Here is a 25,626-nt window from a genome sequence, read left to right as displayed (position 1 = left end):
TGGAGCTGCCAGGACTCGAACCAGCATGCATATGGGATGCCGGCACTGCAGGCAGAGGCTTTACCTGCTACACTACAGGACCAGCCCTCAGGATTAGTTCTAATTTTGACTCCTATAGGCAATAAGTATGCTGAGGTTATGAAAATATGCTTAAACTCACAATAATAATCTGTTTTTAATATCTTTGTTCTATATAATGTTCTGTATTAATATATACCAATTGGCAAATATTGTAACAAAGATTTAGTAAGCAACTAGTACTGGAATTTTGAAAAGAAGTACCACTTGATTGTCAGGAAATAATAAATGAATTCTGCTGACTGCTAAGTATATTTACAGATATTTCAGTATCTATTTCCATGTATAGTATTGCTAAATTCTGACAAAACATAAGACAGAAAATGTTTTCCAGATTATGGCAATTTGGCCTGATTATGTGCCAAAGTAAAAATAATACAGTAAATTTACTTTACAGCTCAGTTTTTATTTCATTTCTGTCATTATAGAATAAACTAGTACGCTAAGAAAAAAATTAGTTGTACCAGCGTATTGCTGTGTAAGAAGCTACTCCACACTTTAATGACTAATTACAGCAGCTGTTAATTTAGCTTGCAACTGCATGAGTTAGCATAGTCTAACAATACACCTAGCACTGTATTACCAGGCAGCATTTCTTAAATCAATAAGATAATTGAATATTCTACATTGTTTTCCACTTTATCTGTCAAATAGATTATTGTTTTCTAAGATTCTTATTTTCTATAAGGTAAACTTTTCTTTCTTATCCACAAATGCTCTCTTCTTCAGAAAAAAAAATTTCATTTATTCTGACATGAATCAGTTAATAGTCACATCAGAATAATCAGGTGTTTATGGACAAAAACATCAAGATTAACTTCATACAAGTTTCGTTTCTGTGCAAACATTTCTTTTTAACACTTCTGTCTAAAGATGAGAGGGGAGTCCATGCCAACAATTTGATTCTCTCCAGAAACCTGAAAAAAAATTGGTAATGGAAGTGTTTTTAAGATATATTTGTATATGCAGAGAAGGAAAATGGACACAAAAGTGACTGGAAAAAATTAAAAGTTGACTAGTCTGTTGGCTTCTCTAGGAAAACACCTTAGACTAGATAATTTATAAACAACAAAATTCATTGCTCACAGTCCTGGAGGCTGATAAGTACAACATCAGTGTGCAGCACATTTCGTGTTTGGTGAGGAACTATTCCTCAAATATAGTGCCTTCTTTTGAGCTCCCTTTTATTGAAGGGCAACAAGAGGCTGATAGGCCTCTTTTATAAGGGCACTTATCCCACCTCTCAGAAATTCCACTTCTTAACATCTTCACCTTGGGGAACAGTGAATTTTGGGAGGGGCACATACATTTAGACCATAGCATAAATGGACAAGTGGTGATTGAGTTGATAGACAAGGAAAAATCTCTGGGCTGTTATGGATAATAGTGTGATAAACATTTATGTACAGTTTCAACATGAGCATAGTTTTCATTTTTCTTCAGTATATACCTAGGAGTGAAATTTCTGGATCACATGATAATTATATATTTAATCACCTATTGAGTTGGCAGATTATTTTTCAAAGTGCTGCACCAGTTTATATTGTTCTGCTTCTTCCATGTCCTCGGCAAACACTAATTATATAACTGATTCTAGTCATCCTGGTGGTGTGAAGTGATGTCTCATGGTAGCTTTTTAAAGTATTTATTTTGAAAGAGAAAAAGATCTTCCATCTACTGGTTCACTCCCTAAATGTCTACAACAGCTGGGGCTGCTCTAGGCTGAAGTCAGGAGCTGGGAATTCAAGTTTGGTCTCCCATTTTGGTGGCAGGGACTCAACTACCTAAGTCATCACCTGTTACCTGTGAGGGTGCACATTGGCAGAAAGTTGGCATTTAGAGTAGAGCCAGAACTCAAACTTAGGCATTCTGGTATTGGATATGGGCATCCCAAGTATCATCTTGACTGCTTCACCCCTCACTTAAGCTTTGATTTGCATTTGCCTAATGAGTGATGATATCTAGCATCTTCATGCACTTTTTTTTTTTTTGACAGGCAGAGCGGATAGTGAGAGAGAGAGAGAGACAGAGAGAAAGGTCTTCCTTTTTGCCGTTGGTTCACCCTCCAATGGCCGCTGCGGCCAGCGCATCTCGCTGATCCGAAGCCAGGAGCCAGGTGCTTCTCCTGGTCTCCCATGCGGGTGCAGGGCCCAAGCACTTGGGCCATCCTCCACTGCCTTCCCGGGCCATAGCAGAGAGCTGGCCTGGAAGAGGGGCAACCGGGATAGAATCTGGTGCCCCAACCGGGACTAGAACCCGGTGTGCCGGCGCCCCAAGGCAGAGGATTAGCCTGTTAAGCCACGGCACCGGCCTTCTTCATGCACTTATTAGCCATTTGTACACATTTGGAGAAACATCTGTAACAAAGTTATCTGTAAAAGCAGAGAGAGAAAGAATCTTCCATCCACTGCTTCACTCCACAAATGGCCTGCAACAGCCAGGCCTGGGCCATGATGAAGCCAGGAGCCAGAAACTCCATCTGGGTCTCTTACATAGGTGGCATAGACTCAACTGCTTAAGCCATCTTTTGCTGCCTTCCCAGGATGCTGGCATCTCAAGCAGCAGCTTAAATCACTGTACCACAATATCAGCCCTGGTTTGCTACTATTCTGTTGAGGATGTTTATGTCCATATACAAAAGAGTTGTTGATCTGTAGTTTTCTTGTGATATTTTTTGTGCTGTTTAAGTATCAGGGTAATACTGCCCTTGTAAAATGAATTGGGAAATCTTTCTACCTCTTCTGTTTTTTGGATGAGTTTTTAAAGAATTAGTATTAATTCTTTGTTTTCTAAAATTCAGCAGTGAAGTCATCAAAACCTGTGATTTTTCTTTGTGACTAGTTTTGAAAGGCAAAATGACAGAGAAAGAGGGAGTGAGAGAGAAAGAGTTCTGTCTGCTGGTTTACTCCCCGAATGGCTGCAGCAGCCCAGGCTGGGCCAGGCCAAACGCAGGAGCCAGGAAATCCATCTTTGTTAGCAGGGACTGAAATACTTCAAACTATCATCTGGTGATTCCCAGACACATTAACAGAGAGCTGGATTAGAAACAGAGCATCTGGGACTCGTACCGGCACTCTGATATGGGATGTGGGCATCCCAAGTGGCCACTTATTCTGCTGTGCGACAACGCCCACCCCTGTGGCTAGTTGTTTGATTACTAATTAAATTTCCTCTTGTCATAGATATACTCAGATTATCTGTATAGATATACTCAAATGGTTTGTTTCTTCCTGAGTCACTTCTGATATCTTTTGTTTTTCTAGCAATTTGTCCATTTCATCTAAGCTATATATTTTACTGGCATTCAGTTGTCCAGAGTTCATCATTTTCATTATTATAAGATCAGTAATAATGTCACCTGTCTCATTTCTATTTTTAGTACCGTGGGTCTTCTTATTTTACCTTAGTCATCAAGGTTTGTACATTTTGTAGAACTTTCCAAAACATCAGCTTTTGGTTTCATTCTTTCTATTATTTTTCTATGCTCTGTCATTAGTTTTCATTATAATTATTACTTATTCTCTTTGCTTTAGACTTAGTTTGCTGCTCTTCTTTTTCCCTTATAGTGAGAGGCTAGATTAATGATTTTAGATCTTTCTTGTTTCTTGATATAGGCTTAATTACTTTATTTGGTTGCAGAATCTGCCATTGCACAAGCTCCACCTGATTCTAGTATCTGTGTTCCAAGTTTAGTTTCTTGTGTTACTGGTACTATCCTGCTGTTCTACCTATGATAGACAGAATAATGAGTCCTCAGTGTTGTCCGTATCTTAATCCATGTAGTCTGTGAATGTGTTACTTACATGGCAGAGGGTAATTAAGGTTGCTAATCAGTTGGCTTTAAGGTTATTATTACTAATTAAATGGAGAGGCCCAATGTAATCACAAAGATCTTAAAAGTTACGTAGAGAAGCACAAGAGGAGGTCAGTGTGATAGGATATGTGATGCACCTATTGTTGCTGGCTTGAAGATGAAGAAAGCCATGAACCAAGGAATGTGGGTAGCTTCTAGAAGGCAAAGAAAGAGATTGTTCCCTAGAAAAAGGAATGAGGACCTGCCATTATTAGCACTCATATTGGAAAACTGCCCAAACCTTCTGCATAAATTTCATAATTTAGGGCCATAAGTTATACAGTAATGAAATGGTATCATATTTTCAGTGTCTTTTCAATCTTGTATTAATGAACAATCTTTGGACAATTATTTTCTGTGTTCTCAGGTTTAGGATGGACTATGCACAGCAGGCCTGGCCAGTTTTTCACGCAGAATTATTTTTCATTCTTAAATCCCTAACACCAGTACAGGGACTATCACAGAGTGAAACCACATTATAGTTTGTGGAGTAAATGAATCAATTTGTTGTAATTAGATTTAGACCCAAGAATTGCTGCTAGATTTTTATTATCAATTTATGTTCGGTCATCTTCTGTGTGATAAAAGTAGTATGCTTGATTAGAGAAACAGGTTAAGACGGTGATTCTAAAATTTTTGTATCCATTCTCTCTTGAACAACCTGGTAAAAACAGACTACTGAGCCCCACACAAAATTTCTAATTCAGTAGGTTTGGGATGCAGTCTGAAAATTTGCATTCCTTATAATTTTCAAGTAAAGCTGATTTTGCTGTTCTGGGGATAACGTTTTGGGACATCCTCAGCCCAACATCATGTTCAAACTAGTGACACATGTTCTTTAAGAAATGTGCCTGCTTTTCTCCTGTAGCTAACATTTCTGTCTTCAGGATTGAGAATAGGCAGTCCAAGTTTGGATAGTACAGTTAAGTAGTTTCTCCTAGGTTTGTTCTTTTCTCCCAGCCCCAGCCTTGTTGCCTCAGAAAATAAACATTCATTTATTTTTATTCATTCATTCCTTTCATTTTAAGATTCATACTGTTTGCCAGCGCCGTGGCTCAATAGGCTAATCCTCCACCTTGCGGTGCACACTGGGTTCTAGTCCTGGTCGGGGCACTGGATTCTGTCCCGGTTGCCCCTCTTCCAGGCCAGCTCTCTGCTGTGGCCCGGGAAGGCAGTGGAGGATGGCCCAAGTGCTTGGGCCCTGCACCCCATGGGAGACCAGGAGAAGCACCTGGCTCCTGGCTTCGGATCAGTGCGGTGCACCGGCTGCAACGCACCGGCCGTGGCAGCCATTGGAGGGTGAACCAAAGGCAAAAGGAAGACCTTTCTCTCTGTGTCTCTCTCTCACTGTCCACTCTGCCTGTCAAAAATAAATAAATAAATAAAAAGATTCATACTGTTTAATAAAATCAGTTTTTTTTAAATCTGGAAACTGATAAGGACTAGTTAAAACAAGCAACAGATTCTTTTAAATTTTTATTTTATTAATGTAACCTATATTTTCTTACTCCCTTCTGAAATTTACCTGGGCACTCCTCAGTTATACAGACCTTCCCACCCATCCTCAACATACATTGCTCCCATAAAAATACATTTATCATACTTCTTTCATTGCACTCATCATATTGTTTTGTTATTTCTTGTTTATCATAAAAATACATTCATCATACTTCTTTCATTGCACTCATCATATTGTTTTGTTATTCCTTGTTTATCTTATCCGCTAGACTGAGTTTGCATGTCTTTACTCCTCAATGGGATTCATCTGATTTTCTAATAAAACTACTGGCAAGGCAGTGTGATTGGTGCCTGTTTGCCTCAAAGAGATAAATTGAATCTCTAAATTGGGTGCTTGATTGGGTGACACTCATTCAACTGAGTCACCCACAATGCCTTCTTAACTCACCAAATGAAAACATTTGAGAATCCTTTAAAAGCGTTTTTCTCTTCCTGCTTTATGTGACTGACTTCTTATTTGGTGTTTCTGTCAGTCACTTGTGCAATTAATAAGCAGCTTTTCTCTGGAAATTTACAGGGTATTCTCCTTGTTGCTATTCTTTTGAAATTTCATGATAATGTACATCAGTATTGTCCTACTTTTATTCATTGTATTTGATGCTTAGTGGGTCCTGTTCAAATTGAAATTTTTAAAAATTATTTATGTATTTAAGTTAAAAAGGCAATAAATGCATATGCTAAAACAAAAATCAATACACAAAGATTTACAATGAGAAGTAAATTTTTCTTTCATACTAATACCTTCCCCAGATAGAACAGTTCCTTCTGTACAGGCTCCTTGATGCTGATTATTATAGGTACATCTTTGGAAATTGTTGATCATGGTAGTGTACATACAAATTTTTTTTTTTAATTCAGGGTTTTTTGCTGGTTTAATGTTGTCTTGCTGGTTATGTAATTTTGGCAATATTTTTTTCAAGTAACATAACCAAACTGCTTAGAAATGTCTATACTAAAGGATATACTTGATATTAATGTTTCCCTTAATATCTTTTATTTTGGTTTGATATTTCTATAACTTGTCCTGTGCTGCTTCTATGAATAAAGTACTCACATGATGTGTACATGGGAAAAAATAGTTGAATCACTTTTTCAAGTTAGTTTTGAGATACAATAATTGTGCATATTATTTTCATCATTATTGATTAATGAATAGTGAGTTCAATTCAAGCCAAATGATCTGGGTAATATTCAGCAAATGTTCTTTGGATGCCTACTGGACTAAAGCAAGGTCAGTGATACTACTAATTCCTAAGTATGATTTCTAGAATTATTTCACCTTTTGCCCCTGGTTGAAAATTTAAAATCTTATTTTACTTCTCTATAGATTCAAGTCTTTCTTGCAAAAAAGGTCATAAAGCCATTTCTTTTAAATGTGAATATTTTATACCATATGTTGGCAGTACTAAACAGGTTCTGGAGATTAGCAAGGTGGTTAATGATTTGTGATTGTGTGAGTATACATACCTGTTAGGATAATGTCTAGCAAAAATAAAATCTTGCTTTACTAAGAAAATATCTTAACAAAAATGATAATGTACCAGAAGCTTACTTAATTATGCAGATTGCCAGATTTTAAGTGACTGGAGACAATCAACTTCATTGTATACTAAACTGAAAAGATAGATATAGGATTATTTGGGGGACATTTGAGGGAAATAATACTGGTATTTTCCCTTTGCTAAGAAATTCCTTCTAATTGACCATATTATTTTGCTTAAAAGACTACTTGTCTTTGTTTTTTCTTAGACATCGTACTTTTTCTGTGAAGATTCTTTCTTACTCCTAAATCTCCTTACAGTAGGTTTATTAAAAGATTTTGAAGCCATACTATAGAACTTACCTATTTCCTAATAATTAAATTTTATGTCCAGATTGAGATTTATGTTAAGAATACATACATGCCACTAAGTGTTTTCTCATTGATATATGTAGAAATAATATATACTCTTTTACGTATTATCAAGGATTTTAAAAATGACTTTGAAGTATAAATATGGGTTTTTATGTAATGTTCTTTTGCCAGATGATGGACCTAGCCAAAATGACTCTGTTACCGAGACTGCCATGACACTACCCAGTGAATCCAAAGTCAATGTACATGCCATCGTCACATTAAAATTATTAGACTATAGGTATGTAATTATTTTTAAAAGCATACTACAAAACACATAGGAGATTTCTGAGGGAAAAAAACCTTCAGAAAAATGAAAATTTGTGAGAAAAAAAACTCAGAGTACTTAGAATAATAACAATTGCAGAAAAAAGAAATATATTAAAAGTATAATGAACATTCCATTCCTTATGTGATTTGTGTTTATTATATTTGACAGATGGCTATATTAATAGTAATATTTTTACAATAAGAACATTGTATTATTATAAAGATGGAGTGATGGTATTGGTAATAAAGTTCTGTGTCTCAGAACCTGTATCTAGAGAGAATGTTATACTGGTGGAGGGGATGGGGGCGGGTGTTGCATAGTCTATGGAAGTCAATAAGAAACTAGTCTAGTATCTTTTGTTAATGAGAACCTTGTCTAGCAGGCAGTTTGAGAAGCTGTACCCTGCTAATATGTATTAATCTAAGACAAATAATATATCATAGTTGTAATGTAGCATTTTTATTAAAACTAAAAAAATTATAGTATTACTATATAAGTTGAGATAAAAGCCTAAACATTTTTATATGTTATGGAAATATATTAAGTTGAGAAAAGAAGATTCCTATGCAAAGATTGAAGGTAGATGTCAAGTATTATTTTTATACTGTATAAAGCAACAATAATAAAAAATAAGTGATACTATCAAAGCTTTTGGTGACTGGTTCACATTTAGATATTGTAGTGAAAATAAAAAGAATACAGACTCAAGTCAGATAGTTACTTAGATTTTTTCATGAATGTATACATCTAGCATCAGTGTTACTCCCTTATCCTTAATGTATCAGTAGGAATCAATTTCTCAGCAGTCAGGGTACAGTTCTAGTTTACATTTATTGTATTTCATTCACATTGTTCTTACCTCTTCTTATCACTCTTTGATAGATGTAGAAATCACTACTCTAAACCAAGTTCCTCTTACAACACTAGTATAGATAATGCTCCTCTCTGCTTATATTTATGTTCTTCTACTCAGATAATATACCCACTTATTCAGTAGCTTTTCTTGTGGTCTGCTAAGAATCAACTTCTATGCTGGGTACCATAAATACAGTGATGAGACAGATTTCATTCCTGCTTTAGAATTTCTTATCTTAGAATTTTTTTTTTTTTTAATCTCTGGTTTCTATTCCGTTCACCCTAAATGGATACCACTTATTGAATCCCTCTTCTATGAAGGCATTGTACCAAATACTTTACGTATGCTGTTGCTTTTAATGATTCCGGCCATCCATAAAGTTGTATTAGTCTTATGTTGTTTGGGATACTTTATAAAGGCATAGATATCACAAAAGCACAATGAAGATACATCTTTGTTGCCTTGTTTCTAAATTTATTGTAATTTGGCTTAGAGTTTTTTTTTGTTTTGTTTTGTTTTTTTTGGACAGGCAGAGTGGATAGTGAGAGAGAGAGACAGAGAGAAAGGTCTTCCTTTTTGCCCTTGGTTCACCCTCCAATGGCCACTGCAGCCGGCGCACCGCACTGATCTGAAGCCAGGAGCCAGGTGCTTCTCCTGGTCTCCCATGCGGGTGCAGGGCCCAAGCACTTGGGCCATCCTCCACTGCACTCCCGGGCCATAGCAGAGAGCTGGCCTGGAAGAGGGGCAACTGGGATAGAATCCAGTGCCCCAACCGGGACTAGAACCCGGTGTGCCGGCACCCCAAGGCGGAGGATTAGCCTGTTAAGCCACGGCGCCGGCCAATGGCTTAGAGATTTTTAACCAGAAAGGAGTATCCTATTTAAAATATTAATTTTCAATCTCAAGCATAAATGTTATCAACTAAATTTTAAAATAGCATTAATCTTCAAGTTTCATTTGAAATAAGTTCCCCAAGATTTTAGCATTTCTGATTGAAACAAGGAAATGATACTGTGTATGTCATTGTGCAAGCATTAATAATTGTAAAAAAATAATGTAAGGATAATGGCTAGTTTAATTTCCACAAATTGATAAATCTATAAATGTTAGAGTTCTATCCTTTCACTTAAGATTAAATTTATATTTTATTGAAAATTTGAATAATATAGTAGATATTTATATTTGCAAACGATGTAGCATTAGTAACAATGAATAGTTCTTCATATTGTAATTTCACAAAATGAAGTTCAAGGAAAGTAAATTACAAAGCTCATTTATGGTAGATCCAGGAATAGTTTATTCTCAATCTACTATTTTATTTATCTTGTCCATATCAAAAGAGGGAAATTAGTCAAGGTTACTAGCCTAACTAGTTTAGTAAAATGGTGAATTTTTTTAAGATTTATTTATTATATTTGAAAGTCAGAATTAGAGAAAGAAGGAGAGACAGAGAAAGAGAGAGAGAGAGAGAGAGAGATCTTCCATTCATGGGTTCACTCCTCAGATGGCCACAGGTGGGGCCAGGCTGAAGCCAGGAGCCAGGAGCTTCTTTCAGTTCTCCCACATGGGTGCAGGGGCTCAAGTACTTGCACTATCATCTGCTGTTTTTAAATGTGATTATCTTGCAGTAAATTATATCCCAATGAGAGTTGACAAATAATGCCTCTTACAGACTCTTTTAAAAAGGTAAAGCTATTAGCTTTTAAATTTGCTTCTAGCTTTATAGAGTTATTTATGGTCAAAGGTAGAGGAATGGACTATCCATTGTTATATGACTTTCAGGTTTCCTAGGTTATGAAGATATATCTCTGATTTGATTCAATTAAGTATATGCATGCCTATTTATGCTACAATGTTTGTAACACAGTATGTAGTCTGAATACCTGACAATGAGCATTTAATATTTGATAAATTTTTTTGATATTCTTTACCAGTAGCTGTCATAATCAGCTGCCTTGAAAAATTTCATTAGTCCCTGTAAAAATGAAGAGTAATAATCATTTCTTTCTGGACTGCTAAGAATGATTCATTTCTCAAAAAATTTTTCATTCAGTGATAAGCAAACAACTTTGATTCCTGATGAAGTGTTTGATGCAATAAAAAGCAACATCATAATTTCTGTTAACTTCAGTAAGAATCAGCTATCTGAGATTCCAAAAAGGTAAGAAGTGTTTATGATGCCATTTCTAGTAAAGTGTGACAGTTGTATTCACATCTTAGTTGCAAGAAAAACTATTTCTTGTGGTATTTTTTTTTAAAGATTTATTTATTTTATTTGAAAGAGTTAGAGAGAAGAGAGGCAGAAAGAGAGAGAGAGAGATGTCTTCCATCCGATGGTTCACTCCCCAATTGGCTGCAACAGCTGGAGCTGTGCCATTCCGAAACCAGGAGCCAGGAGCTTCTTCCAGGTCTCCCATGTGGGTACAGGGGCCTAAGGACTTGGGCCATCTTCTACTGCTATCCCAGGCCACAGCAGAGAGCTGGATTGGAAGTGGAGCAGCCGGGTCTCGAACTGGCACCCATATGGGATGCTGGCGCTGCAGGCCAGTGCATTAACCCGCTCGCTGCACCACAGCGCCGGCCCCTCTCGTGGTTTTTTAATTTGAAAGTATATGTAAAATTTATTTCATTATTAACATTAGAGGGATTAGCAAAATGAAATACTTACATCATTTGTTGACAGAGATACAGATTTTGTAAAACTGTTTTACATTTTATACTCTTAAACTAGGTATCAGAATTATTTAAAGTATTAAATTCTTTTACATGTATAATGAAATATAGAAGAAAAGTGTTATGAGGGCATCATCCAATGCTGGGTTTGTATAGATTAATAGAAATTTTAATTTGGGGCTTTATGTTAATGAATAGCCAAGCCACTGAATTTTTCTTTTTTCTTTTTTTTTTTTAAAGTTTATTTATTTGAAAGTCAGAGTTACACAGAGAGATAAGGAGAGGCAGAGAGAGAGGTCTTCCATCCGCTGGTTCACTCCCCAACTGGCTGCAGTGGCTAGAGCTGTGCTCATCCAAAGCCAGGAGCGAGGAGCCAGGAGCCTCTTCTGAGTATTCCATGTGGGTACAGGGGCCCAAGAACTCGGGCCATCCACTACTGTCCTCCCAGGCCATAGCAGAGAGCTGGATTGGAACTTGTGCCCATATGGGATGCTGGCACTGCAGGTAGCGGCCTAACCTGCTATGCCACAGCACCAGCCCTACCATTGAATTTTTCTAGTAATAAAAAAGCAAAATAGACTGAACTCTGTTAATATATTTCTACCAATAAAAGGATTCTTCACTTGTAATCATTAGAAGTCATTATACTTTGCATTAAACTGTTTACTGTTTAGTTTTTGATGATGTTAACTATAGAAAAGTTAGAGAAAATTACTGTTATATATTTTTGAATCCTTAAAAATGTTTGTTATCTAGTAATAAACTACATACTCAAAGAAAGTTGATAATATCCTAATAATTAAAACAATGAAAAGAAACTTGGGGAGTAGAGTTGATAACTTGTACTGTATTCCAGATCTGTTACCTGAGGTTTTGTACATATTAAGTAGCTGCTTTTTATTTTTTTACCAGTGAAATAGGGATAAGAACCAAGTTAAAATGGTATAATATATGTAAAGCATTTAGCAAAAACATAATGTTTAGCAAGCACTTTAATACTTAAGAGAAAAAAAATACATTGTCTCTCCCTCTCTCTTGGCTCTATGATTCTGCCTTTCAAGTAAATAAATAAATTTTTTTAAAAAGGCAGGGGGAGGTGGGAATTAGGCACTGTGGCATGAGAGTAAAGCCTCTGCCTGCAACCTTGGCATCCCATATGAGCACTGGTCTGAGTCCCAGCTCCTCCACTTCCAATCCAGCTCCCTGCTGATACTCCTGGGAAAGAGTGGATGTTGGCTCAAGTATCTGGGCCCCTGCTGTCATGTGGGAGACCTGGATGAAGCTCCTGGCTTTGGGCTTCGGCCTGGCCCAGTCCTGGCCATTGCAGCCACCTGGGGAGTAAACCAGCGGGTGGAAGACCTTTCTCTGTGTCTCCTCCTCTCTAACTTTGCATTTAAATACATAAATAAATCCTTAAAAAATAAATAAAAGGGAAGGGGTTGGTTTTGTGGCATAGCATGTTAAGCCACTGCCTGAAATGCCAGCATCCCATATGGATATCAGTTTGTGTTCCAGTTGTTCTACTTCTGGTCCAATTCTCTGCTAATTTGCCTGGGAAGGCAGCTAAAGATGCTGCAAGTGCCCAGGCTCCTGCCCCCATGTGGGAGACCGGGATGAAGCTCCTGACTCCTGGCTTTGGCCTGGCTAGCCCTGGACACTGGCCATTTGGGGAGTGAACCGGTGGATGAAAGACCCTCTCTATCTCTGTCTCCTCTATCTGTAACTCTGCCTTTCAAGTAAATAAATGCATCTTAAGAAAAAAAAAAGATAGTGGTAATGATAAAGATGATATATTGAGAAAATAAAAGAGCTTTCAACTGACTGCCAAAAAATATTTAAAATGTTTAAAAATGTTAAAAGTCAGACTTTGCTTTCTGTTTTAGAGTATACTTTAGGAAATGTAGATCTTGGGGCCGGCGCCGTGGCTCAACAGGCTAATCCTCCGCCTTGCGGCGCCAGCACACCAGGTTCTAGTCCCGGTCGGGGTGCTGGATTCTGTCCCGGTTGCCCCTCTTCCAGGCCAGCTCTCTGCTATGGCCCGGGAGTGCAGTGGAGGATGGCCCAAGTGCTTGGGCCCTGCACCCCATGGGAGACCAGGAGAAGCACCTGGCTCCTGCTTTCGGATCAGCGTGGTGCGCCGGCCGCAGCGTGCCGGCTGCGGCGGCCATTGGAGGGTGAACCAACAGCAAAAAAGGAAGACCTTTCTCTCTGTCTCTCTCTCACTGTCCACTCTGCCTGTCAAAAATAAAAAAAATAAAAAAAAAAGTAGATCTTAAAAGATAATAAACTTTAATTAAGAAAGTGCATTGCAAAAGGAGATCTAGCTCTTATCCTGATTCTGTCTTGTCTAAAGGGCTGACAGAACATTTGACTTAGATTTGCTGTCAGTTTAAGTTTGCTCTGCCAGGTCCTGAGTCAAAGTTAACTGAGGAAAAAGAGATAGAAGGAGGAAGGATTTTTAAGTGATGCTATCTTTTTTTAAAAATTTATTTATTTAATTGAAAGTCAGAGTTACACAGAGAGTGGAAAGGCAGAGAAACAGAGAGAGAAGGAGGGAGAGAGAGAGAGGTCTTCCATCCGATGGTTCACTCCCCAATTGACTGCAATGGCCAGAGTTGTGCCAATCCAAAGCCAGGAGCCAGGAGCATCCTTTGGGTCTCCCACGTGGGTGCAGCGGCCCAAGGACTCAGGCCATCTTCTACTGCTTTCCCAGGCCACAGCAGAGAGCTGGATTGGAAGTGGAGCAGCTGGGACTCGAGCCAGCACCCATATGGGATGCTGGCACTGCAGGCAGCAGCTTTACCTGCTATGCCACAGCACCGACCCCCCTCTCTAAGTCTTTAACTTCAGCTACTCAGTGGTGACACTTGCAAAACCTATGAATTGCCTTAATAGTTTCTTGTAATCTTGATTGAATGTAATATTGATTTAAATAACAAGTATTATGAAAAAAGTTGACATACTACATTTAAAAACATCTTGAAGTATGTTTTTAATGTGCCAGGGGATTCCAGTACAATCCCATCAAGATTGCATGTACTAATGCTATCTCACTAGTCCAAGTGATCAATTTCAGTTCACAGTTGATCACACTGATAGGTCTAAGAGTCAAAGGGATCACACAAACAAGACTAGTGTCTGCTAATACTAACTGATAGAATCAAGAAGGGAGAGAACAATCCAACATGGGAAGTGGGATACACAGCAGACTCATAGAATGGCAGATGCCTTAAACAGCACTCTGGCCTCAGAATCAGCCCTTAAGGCATTCGGATCTGGCGGAAGAGCCCATGAGAGTATTTTAGGCATGGAAAGCCAAGGCACTCAGGCAAAAAAAAAAAAAAAAGGACCTAAATGAAAGATCTCTGCGAGTGAGATCCCAGTAGAAAGAATGGGGCCATCAAATGAGATACCTTTCTCTGAAGGGAGGAGAGAACTTCCACTTTGACTATGACCCTATCGGAATAAGATCGAAGTCAACGAACTCAAAAGGCTCCCATAGACTTGGCAACTCCTGACTAGAGCCTAGGGAGATTACTGACGCCATAAACAAGAGTGTCAAATTGTTAAGTCAACAACAGGGTCACTGTGTACTTACTCCTCATGTGGGATCTCTGTCCTTAATGTGTTGTCCAATGTGAATTAATGCTATAACTAGTACTGAAACAGTATTTTACACTTTATGTTCTGTGTAGGTGCAAACTGATGGAATTTTTACTTAATATATACTAAATTGATCTTCTGTATATAAAGATAATTGAAAATTAATCTTGATGTGAATGGAATGGGAGAGGGAGCGGGAGATGGGATGGGTGCGAGTGGGAGGGAAGTTATGGGGGGGGAAAGCCATTGTAATCCATAAACTGTGCTTTGGAAATTTATATTTACTAAATAAAAGTTAAAAAGTGATAAATCTTGAAGTACTCAAGTACAGTTGGCATTATATTATGCAATTTAAACAAAAAATTCCTATGTTACAGGATATATATCTAACAATTTAGTTATTAGCCAAATAATATAAACCATAAAAATTGCCTAGATTTGATTTTTCTTCTTTGTGCCATAATTGGTTAAATATAAAATACATGGGCTTTAAATTAAACTTCAGTATCAATCTTAATATCAAAGAAAAACTCTCAGATACTGGTAAGACTGTTTTTCAGAAATTTATTTGTATTATTAATCCATCCAGAGTTGAACATTTTATGAAAAACTGAAAGCTACAAAAAAAATCCTAATTAACAGAAATAATATGGAACGTTTCCCTCTTTAGGATTTGTTTGTAGTTTTGAAGTTCTGGCTATGAATAAAAGTGCTAACGCTTAACATTTTTGTTTCAGGATAACAGAACTAAAGGAAATGGTTGCTGAAGTCAACCTCAGTTTTAATAAGCTTTCCTATATATCCTTGGAGTTATGTATGCTTCAAAAATTGACTTTTTTAGATCTCAGGTACTTATTGATATTACTGCTTGACTTATAACTTCTCTTACTTTCACCTAACTTTTGCCCTATACATCATATTTTTGTGGGTAAGTATGGAAAACGCTCTTTAGTTCATTAACAGGATTTTAGGAGATATCTAAGTATTCAGGAAATATTTTAATCAGACATCTATCATTTATAAGTAGTTTTTAAAGTAAGTGATAAGAGACATGTATTCCTTTCACACTGATCCTTTCCTGAAAGTAACTAAAATAAAACTGGCACAACACTGTGCTGGCACAGGAGCTTGCATGGTTCTTTTTAAAGAACCTCTTTGGTTTTAAAATACTATATTAAACAGAGAAGGCCAGAAATAAAGTAGAAGATCATTATGAGTGGCAACACAAAGAAACTGTGTTTAAGGTTCTGCAGAGGTAATAGGAAATGTAATCTCAGTATGTACAATTTGAAGTGGCAGAATCAGAAGTATGTCACATTTCCTGAAGGATAATAATATATATGTCTCAACAACCTAAGCATTTCTTTGCTTGTGGTTTAAAATTTTATTTTTAAACTCTATTCCTACTACATGGTACTCCTTGTACTTTTATATTATTAACAGATATGTTTTTAGTTTGTTTAAAATTTGATAATATAGTTAAAATTGTAAAACTTGATTAGGCTTACTTAAAAATATTAATTTTTTCTGTTTCAGTCTTTACATTAATTAAGCTGTCATTTGAGACACCTACCAAACCTAGGAATTGACTTAATATTTCTTGTATTCATGATTAAATATAATGAAATTTTAAATAACAAAACATATGATAAAAGATAATATATTATGTTTTAAAATATTATAAAATGTCTAGAAGCAGTTATATTATGTAATTTAAGCAAAAAACTGCTTTTGTTACAGGATATAGGAATGACAATTGATTTTATGGATTCAAGTCATTAATGAATGAAGTATAAAATTTGCCCAGATTTGATTTTTTCTTGATTGCTCAAGCAACAGTCAAATAACAATAAGTTATATCTCTGAGGATTTTTTTCTTCAGGTAGATACAAATGTTTTTGCTTATTGGATTAAAGCCATTCTACTAATATCCTGCTCCTAGTAGATATGGAATTGCTTCTTTTTCCTGGTGGCATTACATTGCCAAAACTGTAAAACCACATTTTAGTTCATTATTCATGGAGCAGGGGGAGTGAATCCTTATCTCCATTCCTGCCATGCATTTCATTTTGTCCCAATCTTCCATATATGTGCTTCCATAAATATGCTTCTGTCTGTAAGCATATTTGAAAGCTTTTAAATTAAGTGATCAACATGTGCTTTCATGTCAGAGTAAGTTAAAATCTTTCTAGGAAAAAAATCAAACAACACAACAGACAATAACTGAAGAAAAGCATAGAAGGGGAAAGAAAAAGGATGTAGATTGCATTATAGAAAGTGTGACACTTGCTTGTTAGGCTTGACTTCTGAATCCAAAGAATAGGTTAGAGAAGATTATTCAGTTGTAATAGGTGTTTATCTAGTTGGAAATCATTTTTGCACACATATTTTCTGTTAGTAGTTCTACTGCCTTTGGAATCTTTGTATTTATTTGCAAGAGTTATAGAGAAGGGTTGTGGGGAGATCTCCCATGTTCTGGTTCACTCCCCAAATGTCCACAATGAACCAGAGCTGGGCCAGGCCAAAGGCAGGATCCTGGAAATTCATCTGAGTCCTCCACATGGGTGTAGGGGCCAAAGCAGTTGGTCATCTTCTGCTGCCTTTCCAGGCACACTAGCAGGAAGCTAGATCAGAAGTGGAGCAGCCAGGACCCAAAACAGAACTCATATGGAATGCTGGTGTCATAGGCAGTGTCCTGTCCTTCCACAATGACAGCCCCAGAATATTTCTACTTTCTTGTTTACTTGTAATGTACTCCCAGACCCTTTGAACACCAAATGAGATTCTGTTTACTGAATGTTTAATTATAAGATCTAAAATCATATGCATTCTAAATTCATATTCTAAACGTAAAATAGAAATGGAATTGTTTAATATCAAGTAGAAAGCTCCAAATTTCTAAACATGTTGAATCTCTTTCCTATTTCATTCTTTTCATATAAGTTTCAACATTCTTCTTGGAGTTTCATGTCTGTGTGCAGGACATATGTAATACACGAATAGAAAATTTATTTCATGTGGCATTACAGATGTAATATAAAGGACCCTAACCGTGAGAAATACTGCTAAACTCAGTTTAAAGGAGTTAGGGGATTAGTTGACACTGTTTACCTTCAAGAGTATATAGTTAGTTATTTGCATTATTAATTGGTTGCATATTGGTATTGGGATTTGGTATACTAACAAAATATTTAAGATAATTGACCGATTCAGAATTCTTAGGACTCAGCCAGAATGAGATTAGATCAAGGACTGACAAGCTGATCTATGTATCTTTTTTTTTTTTTCCTGCTCAACATTTTAAGTATAAATTAATTATAAGAATCTTCAGACTTTATTATTCATATATTTTGGTTTCCAATTTAGGAACAATTTTTTAAATTCTTTACCTGAAGAAATGAAATCATTGATAAGACTACAAATGATCAATCTTTCCTTTAATAGGTAAGAAACTGAACATTTTTAACAACTATCCTATGGGAAAAAAATGGTCTTTGTTACTAGAGAAAACTATCAAAAGCTAAATAAACAAAAAGGCTCCTAATTTTTACCTTAATTTGATCTCCAGATTTTGTTTTTACTTAGTTTTACTTTGAATTGAAAATGATGCTGCTTGCTTTGAGTTCTTACTGTTGCTATCTAATAGATTTTTTTGTTCTTTTTTGCAATTTTGAAAATCCTGTAGCCTGATAGACAGTTATGCACATGAGCAGTTTTGCTATAATTGAAGAATAGGGCATAGGAAAACATGTCTTCTGTGATTACCTGAAAGGAGCATTGAAGACTAGTCTTGGAAAATACAGGCATTTTCTAGGCACAGGGAGAAGGCATCCCAGTTAGAGCAAACAGCATGTGCTAAGGCACAAAGATGGGAGAACATGGTGTTTTTGGTAAACTTCAGGAAGTTCAATATTCCTTGGGCTGTAAAATGAGGAAGTAGAGGTATAAAAGTAATAGATGAAGCTGACTTATAAGCAGTAGTTAGCCCTGTTAAATGAAACTTAGTTTTTTTTTTTTCCCAACAACACTATCAATATACTGCAGATAATTAAGAATTAACTAATATTTATGGAAGCTTATTATCTGCTGGTGCTGTGCTAAGTATCATACATGCATTATCTCATCCTTTTAAAATCTCTGTTTTGTAGATTTTGCTATTATGTTCATTTAAAAATAATCACGGATTAGATATTAAATAATTCCCCTAAGGTATACCATAGTAAATTACAGAGTTGGGATTTAAATCCAGGTGGTTGGACTCTAAAAATTGAGCTCTTACCAGCTATGTTATATTGTTTCCTATAATGAAAATTTAATCTTGTGGATGCACTTTAATAAATGTCTTAAGGTCTTCAAATATATTGACTTTTATAAAAAGTTTATATGCTTGGTACTATACTATTATTCTTATATACAGTTGAAAAACTAATGCATGGTGACATTAAAATAAGTGCTGTTTATTTTAATATTTGTTCTGTCCCATTATTTGTGCTCTCTCTTGAATTGATTATACCATCATCATTATTTAAAAATGTATACATTTCTCAGTCTCTCCTAATTTCTACTTGTGATTTGAGCTATCAGTTACATTGTAATTTATGTGATTTGAGCTATCGGTTACATTGCAAGTAATATCTTTGAGGAAGGAAGTGGCAAAAGCTACTCCTAACTTCTCTATTAACAAGTAGGCTACATCTTTAATAATACTCTTGTTCATGGATTGGGGAGAGGGAATAAGAGAAGTGGCTGCCATTTGTATGCCTGCTTATTGGCTTTCCTGTTCTGGAACATCAGAGTTGCTTCAAGTTTCTACTTTACTATTGCTTTTTTTGTATCAAGGCAGCAAAGAGAGGGTAGTATGACAAGTAAAAAGGTCATAGTTATAAAGCTCTCTTTTAGCCCATCCATGTCTTTTCTAGTCAAACTACAGTTTACCTCACACTAAAACTGTTCCAGCTTCTGTCCCCTATGGTATCTTCAATAGTTTTTTATTAAGAGGTCGGTCTTCCCAGCTCTCAGAGAGGTGCTTTGAAAAAGGAGCTGTGCTAGAAGGCCCTTGAGAGAGAGAACAAGAGAGAGAGAGTGCTCTTCCATCTGTTAGGTCATTCCTAAAATACCTACAACAGCTGGAGATGGGTCCCCTGAAGCTGGGAGCCCAGAACTCTATCCAAGTCTCCTGTATGGTGGCAGGGCTCCAAGTACTTGATTCATCATCTGCTATCTCCCATGGTGCACATTAGCAGGAGATGAATTGGAAGCAGAGCTGGGACTCAAAAATCCAGACTTGGATTTGAGCATGCTAAGCCATGACTGAACCACTGTGCTAAATGACTGCACCAGATGCCATCTTTTTAAGCACCTGAGGTGCATTCATTTTAGGAACTCCTCATCAAAGCAAAATATGTCTCAAATTTACTTCAATATATTGCCAGTGATTCTATTTTATAAGGAATAAAGTAAACTAAAGAACACCAGCATAGCTGCATGAAGACAGAAGAACCTAGGCTAATAAATTCTGAACTTTTGTTTGACTATGTAGAGTAAATAGTATCAGTTACAAGTCTGTCTGTTTAATATATATTTTAAGGTTTCTAAAATTAGTCCAATTTAATTATTTCCTGGAAAATTTAAATACAGCTCTTACACTAAATATAAAGAAATATATAATAAAGATATTATTTCATGGTATCAAATGTAGATCATTTCTTTTAAGGAAAGATTTTGATCTTGAGTATATTTAGGTTTTCGGTTCATGTATTATAGGTTCAAAATATTGCCTGAAGTTCTGTATCATATCCCCACACTTGAAACAATTCTGATTAGTAACAATCAGGTTGGATCTGTGGATCCTCAGAAAATGAAGACAATGGAAAATCTGACTACGTTAGACCTTCAAAATAATGACCTTCTTCAAATTCCACCAGAGCTTGGTAATTGTGTCAACTTAAGGTAACCACTATTCTACTGAATTAATCATTTATTTGATGGATTTGTTGAATCTTACAAGGAGTGAAGTAACAAATTAAGTATCCAGTTAAAATAAGTTAATAAAAGTTAGAATCTTAATTCTGTTTGTAAAATTTTATCAAGTATATTTTAGCTTTGTTTATATGGTATTATATTACATATATATGGTATTACATTGCATATATATGTATATGTATATATGTATATGTGTGTGTGTGTGTGTATATATATATATATATATATATATATATATAGGATGTGGGCATCCTAAGCCACGACTGAACCACTGTGCTAAATGACTGCACCAGATTGCCATCTTTTTAAGAACCTGCAGTGCATTCATTTTAGAAACCTCACATCAAAGCAAAATATGTTAGATTGCTTCCAGAGATAACTTTTTTCATCACTGTGTATGTTCATGATCTGAAACTACTACATAAAAATATCATTTAAATATAAATTCCTTGATTTGCAAAAATGATTTTTCAAGATCTGTTTATAGACAACTATCATTCCACTTCATGCTGGCATGGTCTTTCTCTTTACATTTACTATTGCCTCAGTGTTGGATGCCTTTGACCTGCGTTCATTAATAATCAACCCAGACACTACATATGAAAACCTTTCTCATTCTCTAGGCAGATTTAGTCTCTATTCTGATTTTCTATCATGCTTTGTTTGAGCTTATTTATCCATTTTTGGTATTTTTTTAAGAAAACAGCTGTCTCAGTGCCTAGCACATATTAAGCCCCCAATAAGTGCTTGTTATGTGAATATAAAAGGTGTTTTATGTCAACAGAAAACCAGGTAGCTATCAGAATATGTCAAAAGTAATTTAATTATTGAAAACTGCATATTAGTGATTTGACGTATTGTGCTTTACAGAGACAGCACCACCTCTGTTCTGGTACTTCCTATTAGTAATTTATAGGAGATAACTATAGTTGAGTCTCATTATTTGTGATAGTTCTTTTCTATAAAGTCACTGTGAATACCAAATTATTGAATACTGAATCATTGCTCCAAGGAGAAGTACAATCTGGTCACATTTTCATCAATCAAACAATACAGAATTTTGGTTTGAGTGTCTGAAATGTTTTTAATTATTTTATTATTGTTGATTTATTAATATTGAAATCATGGTGAAAGTCACTATAATTTATGCCTGAATGAAGCTTACCTAACACATGTATTTTCTCCATAAGGTCTATTTGTGCTTAGGAGACGCAGGCAGCCCCTCAGCACTACTCCTGGGGACCATTTTAGATAGAGAAATTGCCAATAAAAGTATGAGAATTTAAAAAAAAAAAAAGTGGTACTAAATGCACCACAAAAAGGACACTCATTTATGGTACGAGAGCTGAAATAAGAAGGCAAAGTATCACTGTGTTTGACCTTAGCTGGAAAGGTGGCCTCTGGGCATTTCAAAATTTTTGCTGCTCTATATATCTGTAAATGACCTGGGAAGTACCACACATAATGTTTTGGGGTTAAAAATTAAATTTTAATGAGTAGGCAAATTTGCAAATATGGAATGCACAAATAATGAGGTTTCACTGTAATTAATTCCATTTTCTAGAACTTACAAGTTTTTAGAAGAATTCCAAGAAACATAACTATTTGAACATGTAGTTTAGATTAACTATGTAATGTATTAGTCCTTTGAGTTTTGTTTATGTAAATACATTTTAGAATTAATATAGAAATCTCTTCTGATTAAATATTTCACTAGGTAAAAACTAAAGAATATACCCTTAAATATTAAATTGAACCTTATTTTGTAGCATAAAAATAGCCTTATAAATGTGCATCTAGTCTAGGAGGGGAAGAAGGCTGACATGTGTTAATGTTTTGGTGAAGATGGAGATGGTGATATATGAATTACATTATGATCCTTGGCATGGATGCTTATCAGTCTGCTCATTTTTATACTTGTCAAAATATAATTCAACCATTTAGTGTATGTTCATTATAATGTTGATAAGAGACTAAATAGAAGGCTTTCAAATCACAGCTCCACCATTTAGTAGCTGTTTTGTCTTAAACAAGTCTTGTCTAAATTTGTGTCTTCTCATTGATAAAATAGGAGTATTAATGGTTTCTAAATCATTGGATTGTTAAGAAAATTGAATCAAGAATGTTAATTATTTCATGTAGTACCTTTCACGTAATAAGTAATGTTTTGCTTATTATAGTTGTAAGTTCAGTTGTTTAAATGCTCAGATTTGGAAAGGGACAAATAAGACAAAAAACACATTTTTATATAAAAATTACAAATGAAATTAGAAGAAAAACCCTACTTATGAAAGATGTTTACATTTTCAATTTCTCATATTTCTTTAGAACATTACTTCTAGATGGAAATCCATTCCGGGTTCCTCGAGCTGCCATATTAATGAAGGGAACAGCGGCTATACTGGAATATCTGAGAGACCGAATTCCTACTTAAATTAGAGTTGTTTTATAATCCTGGTCATGTTAACTGTTAAAAGGATATAACATTTTGTTTTAGTATCATCTGAAAGATGATTGCTGTACTTGATCTTAGAATTCCCTAATCTCAGCTAGGTATTGGGATAATTGACATGAGCCATAATCACTGCCACTATTTTTATACTAACAAAACAACAATTTAACATTTTGAAGATGTTGTTTACATTGCTAAAGGTGATAACCACATGTGTAGTGTTCATGCCTTGATTGAATGTTTTGCACATGAATTATCCTAATCACTTTCATTCCCCTATAATGTAGTAGGTACTTTCTGCAAAAATGAACTTTCATTTAATTTGGTTGAATATTTTTATAATAACAAAGATTTTTGGAGATCTGTTTTTTTCTCCGCATTTTTTTTTGTATTCCATATAACGTGACCAATTGACCTGAATGTGACTACCCAATTGTTACCTTTTTATTAACTATAAATCGAACTGAATTTTATTGAATATTGTTCTTTATCATTTAAAAAATTAAGACTTTTCCTACTTATATTAAGACTTTTGTGACGTGGACATTCTCAGTGTAAGTGTAAAGTTAACATTCACTGCCTTGTTCTTTAATTGAAATGTTTCTTTTCTAACTATTGGGTATATCTTTTTCCTGTGTTTTATGAAATCATTTTCCCAGGATCATTAATGTCATAGAACTGATACTGAAGATACAGTCTGGAGAAAATACTGAAAGTGTTGTTATAACTGCTGTCACAATGTTGAATTTAAAATTTACTGTTTTTTTCAGTGACATTATTTTCATAAGATAACTAAAGAGATTGGATCTACATATTTTCTCTTCAATGAGAATACTGAGCATTTAAAAGTACCTTTTGTTATTTAAAAAAAGCACTTAAGAGTGTAACTTATTAATTCTATACACAACAGCAACAGAAAACTAATAAGGTATACCACAAGAAATCTTAAAATAGAGCCAGGCATGGTGCAATGGGAAGCCTGCATCCTATATCAGCCTGGAATCAATTCCACCTTTGCTTCTGCTTCTAGTCCCATTTCCTGCTAATGTCTTCATTCCTGCCACCCACCCATGTGGGAAACCAGGATGGAGTTCCTCTGACTTTGGTCTTTCACTTTTTCTCTCTCTGTCTCTGTCTTTGTCTCTCTCTTCCTCTCTCCCTGTCACTGTCTTTCAAATAAATAAACATATCTTGTTTTTAAAAGGCAAAAGGAAAAAGCTTCATATTAAAAAAATAAATAAAAATGTACTTTATTCAAACACTTAGTAGGCAGGTACTTGTATATTTAATCTACTCTTTGAATGTGTTTTAATCCAGCCTTGTGCATCTTGCCCATCTTTTCATTTCCAGCACTGTAATTTTAAAATTTGCATGCACCCTTGATAAGACTAAACTTGTAGTCATGCAGTAATGTTCTAAAAGGGAATTTGATATAGTTAAACTTGATTTAATAAAAAACAAATATAAACATTTTTGTTTACACCAAAATCATTGGAAATAGGTTGATCAGTCATTATAACACTTACCAAATGATTCTATTAAGTAGCCAGTTCAATAGCATGTATATCCACTAATATAGATCAATAGTGAGCTTTTAGATGTTTGAGGCATGCTTATATGATGAAAAAATCATTTGTAATAAACACTACATGTTCATAATAAAAGTTACATTTCTCAAATATTGATTGCAATGTCTGTTTTAAAAGAAACATGCCCTTCTCATATTACAGCTCTATCACTGACTTGGAACTTTGCTTTGATAGTAAACAAAAGACACTTACAATAAGGTGACATTTTATTATTTATACAATAAAGAGACTTTATGTTATTCAAAACACTTTTTTAAATACTGAAAAAGTTGAGTACACCAAAGCCGAAAAATGGCTCTGCTATACACTGCACAGCATTATTTTAGTCCCTGTATTTTTTATCTGTACAGAAAGCATCCTCAAAATGCATTCTAATCACATTGTACACCTTTACTGATTAGTGTCAATACATAAAATGAAACTGGAGAATACAGCTTGCATTTGCAAATTAACTGACATAGTAATTAATTTCACTGATTCAGTAAATTTAAAATATAGATTCATAGAACTTCTTTGCACATAAAATGAAGCAGCTTTCAAGGTCATTATGGTCTCATACTGCAAAAAAAAACCATTAAGTACATTCACAATCTATATTAATAAAGTAGTAAATATGTCTTCATTCAGTTTTATTTATATCAATATGTAATCCAACTAAAAAGTACTGTTAATCATGATACAGTAGTCTTTTTAACACATACAAAAATGACAGTTTATATATAAGCTCAAAATCACAATTATCTCAAAATATTAATTACAATACAGCCATTTCAATTAAACATGTTGTGATTTAATTTCTTTATAAAATGGTAAAATTCTTTTTATTAAAGTAAGCAATTTATTTTGAATTGGCTAGA

At 35.2% G+C, this 25,626-nt stretch overlaps 1 protein-coding gene across 1 annotated transcript in view; it reads left to right on the top strand.

Moving 5' to 3' along the window:
• The window catches only part of LRRC40 (leucine rich repeat containing 40), a 58,559-nt gene extending 33,221 nt beyond the window's left edge, over positions 1-25,338 (top strand). Inside the window, exons 10-15 of the mRNA XM_062191528.1 lie at positions 7,476-7,584; positions 10,524-10,631; positions 15,484-15,594; positions 18,113-18,190; positions 20,510-20,695; positions 23,057-25,338. Of these exons, the coding sequence (XP_062047512.1) occupies positions 7,476-7,584; positions 10,524-10,631; positions 15,484-15,594; positions 18,113-18,190; positions 20,510-20,695; positions 23,057-23,162 (698 nt within the window). The 3' untranslated portion in view covers positions 23,163-25,338. The remainder of the gene's footprint in view (positions 1-7,475; positions 7,585-10,523; positions 10,632-15,483; positions 15,595-18,112; positions 18,191-20,509; positions 20,696-23,056) is intronic.
• Positions 25,339-25,626: the final 288 nt, after the last annotated feature.

The sequence above is a fragment of the Lepus europaeus genome, chromosome 5 (assembly GCF_033115175.1).
Source record: "Lepus europaeus isolate LE1 chromosome 5, mLepTim1.pri, whole genome shotgun sequence".
Taxonomy (NCBI): Eukaryota; Metazoa; Chordata; class Mammalia; order Lagomorpha; family Leporidae; genus Lepus; species Lepus europaeus.
Note: the sequence above shows the minus strand (reverse complement) of the source record. Positions and strands in the feature narration are given on the sequence as shown.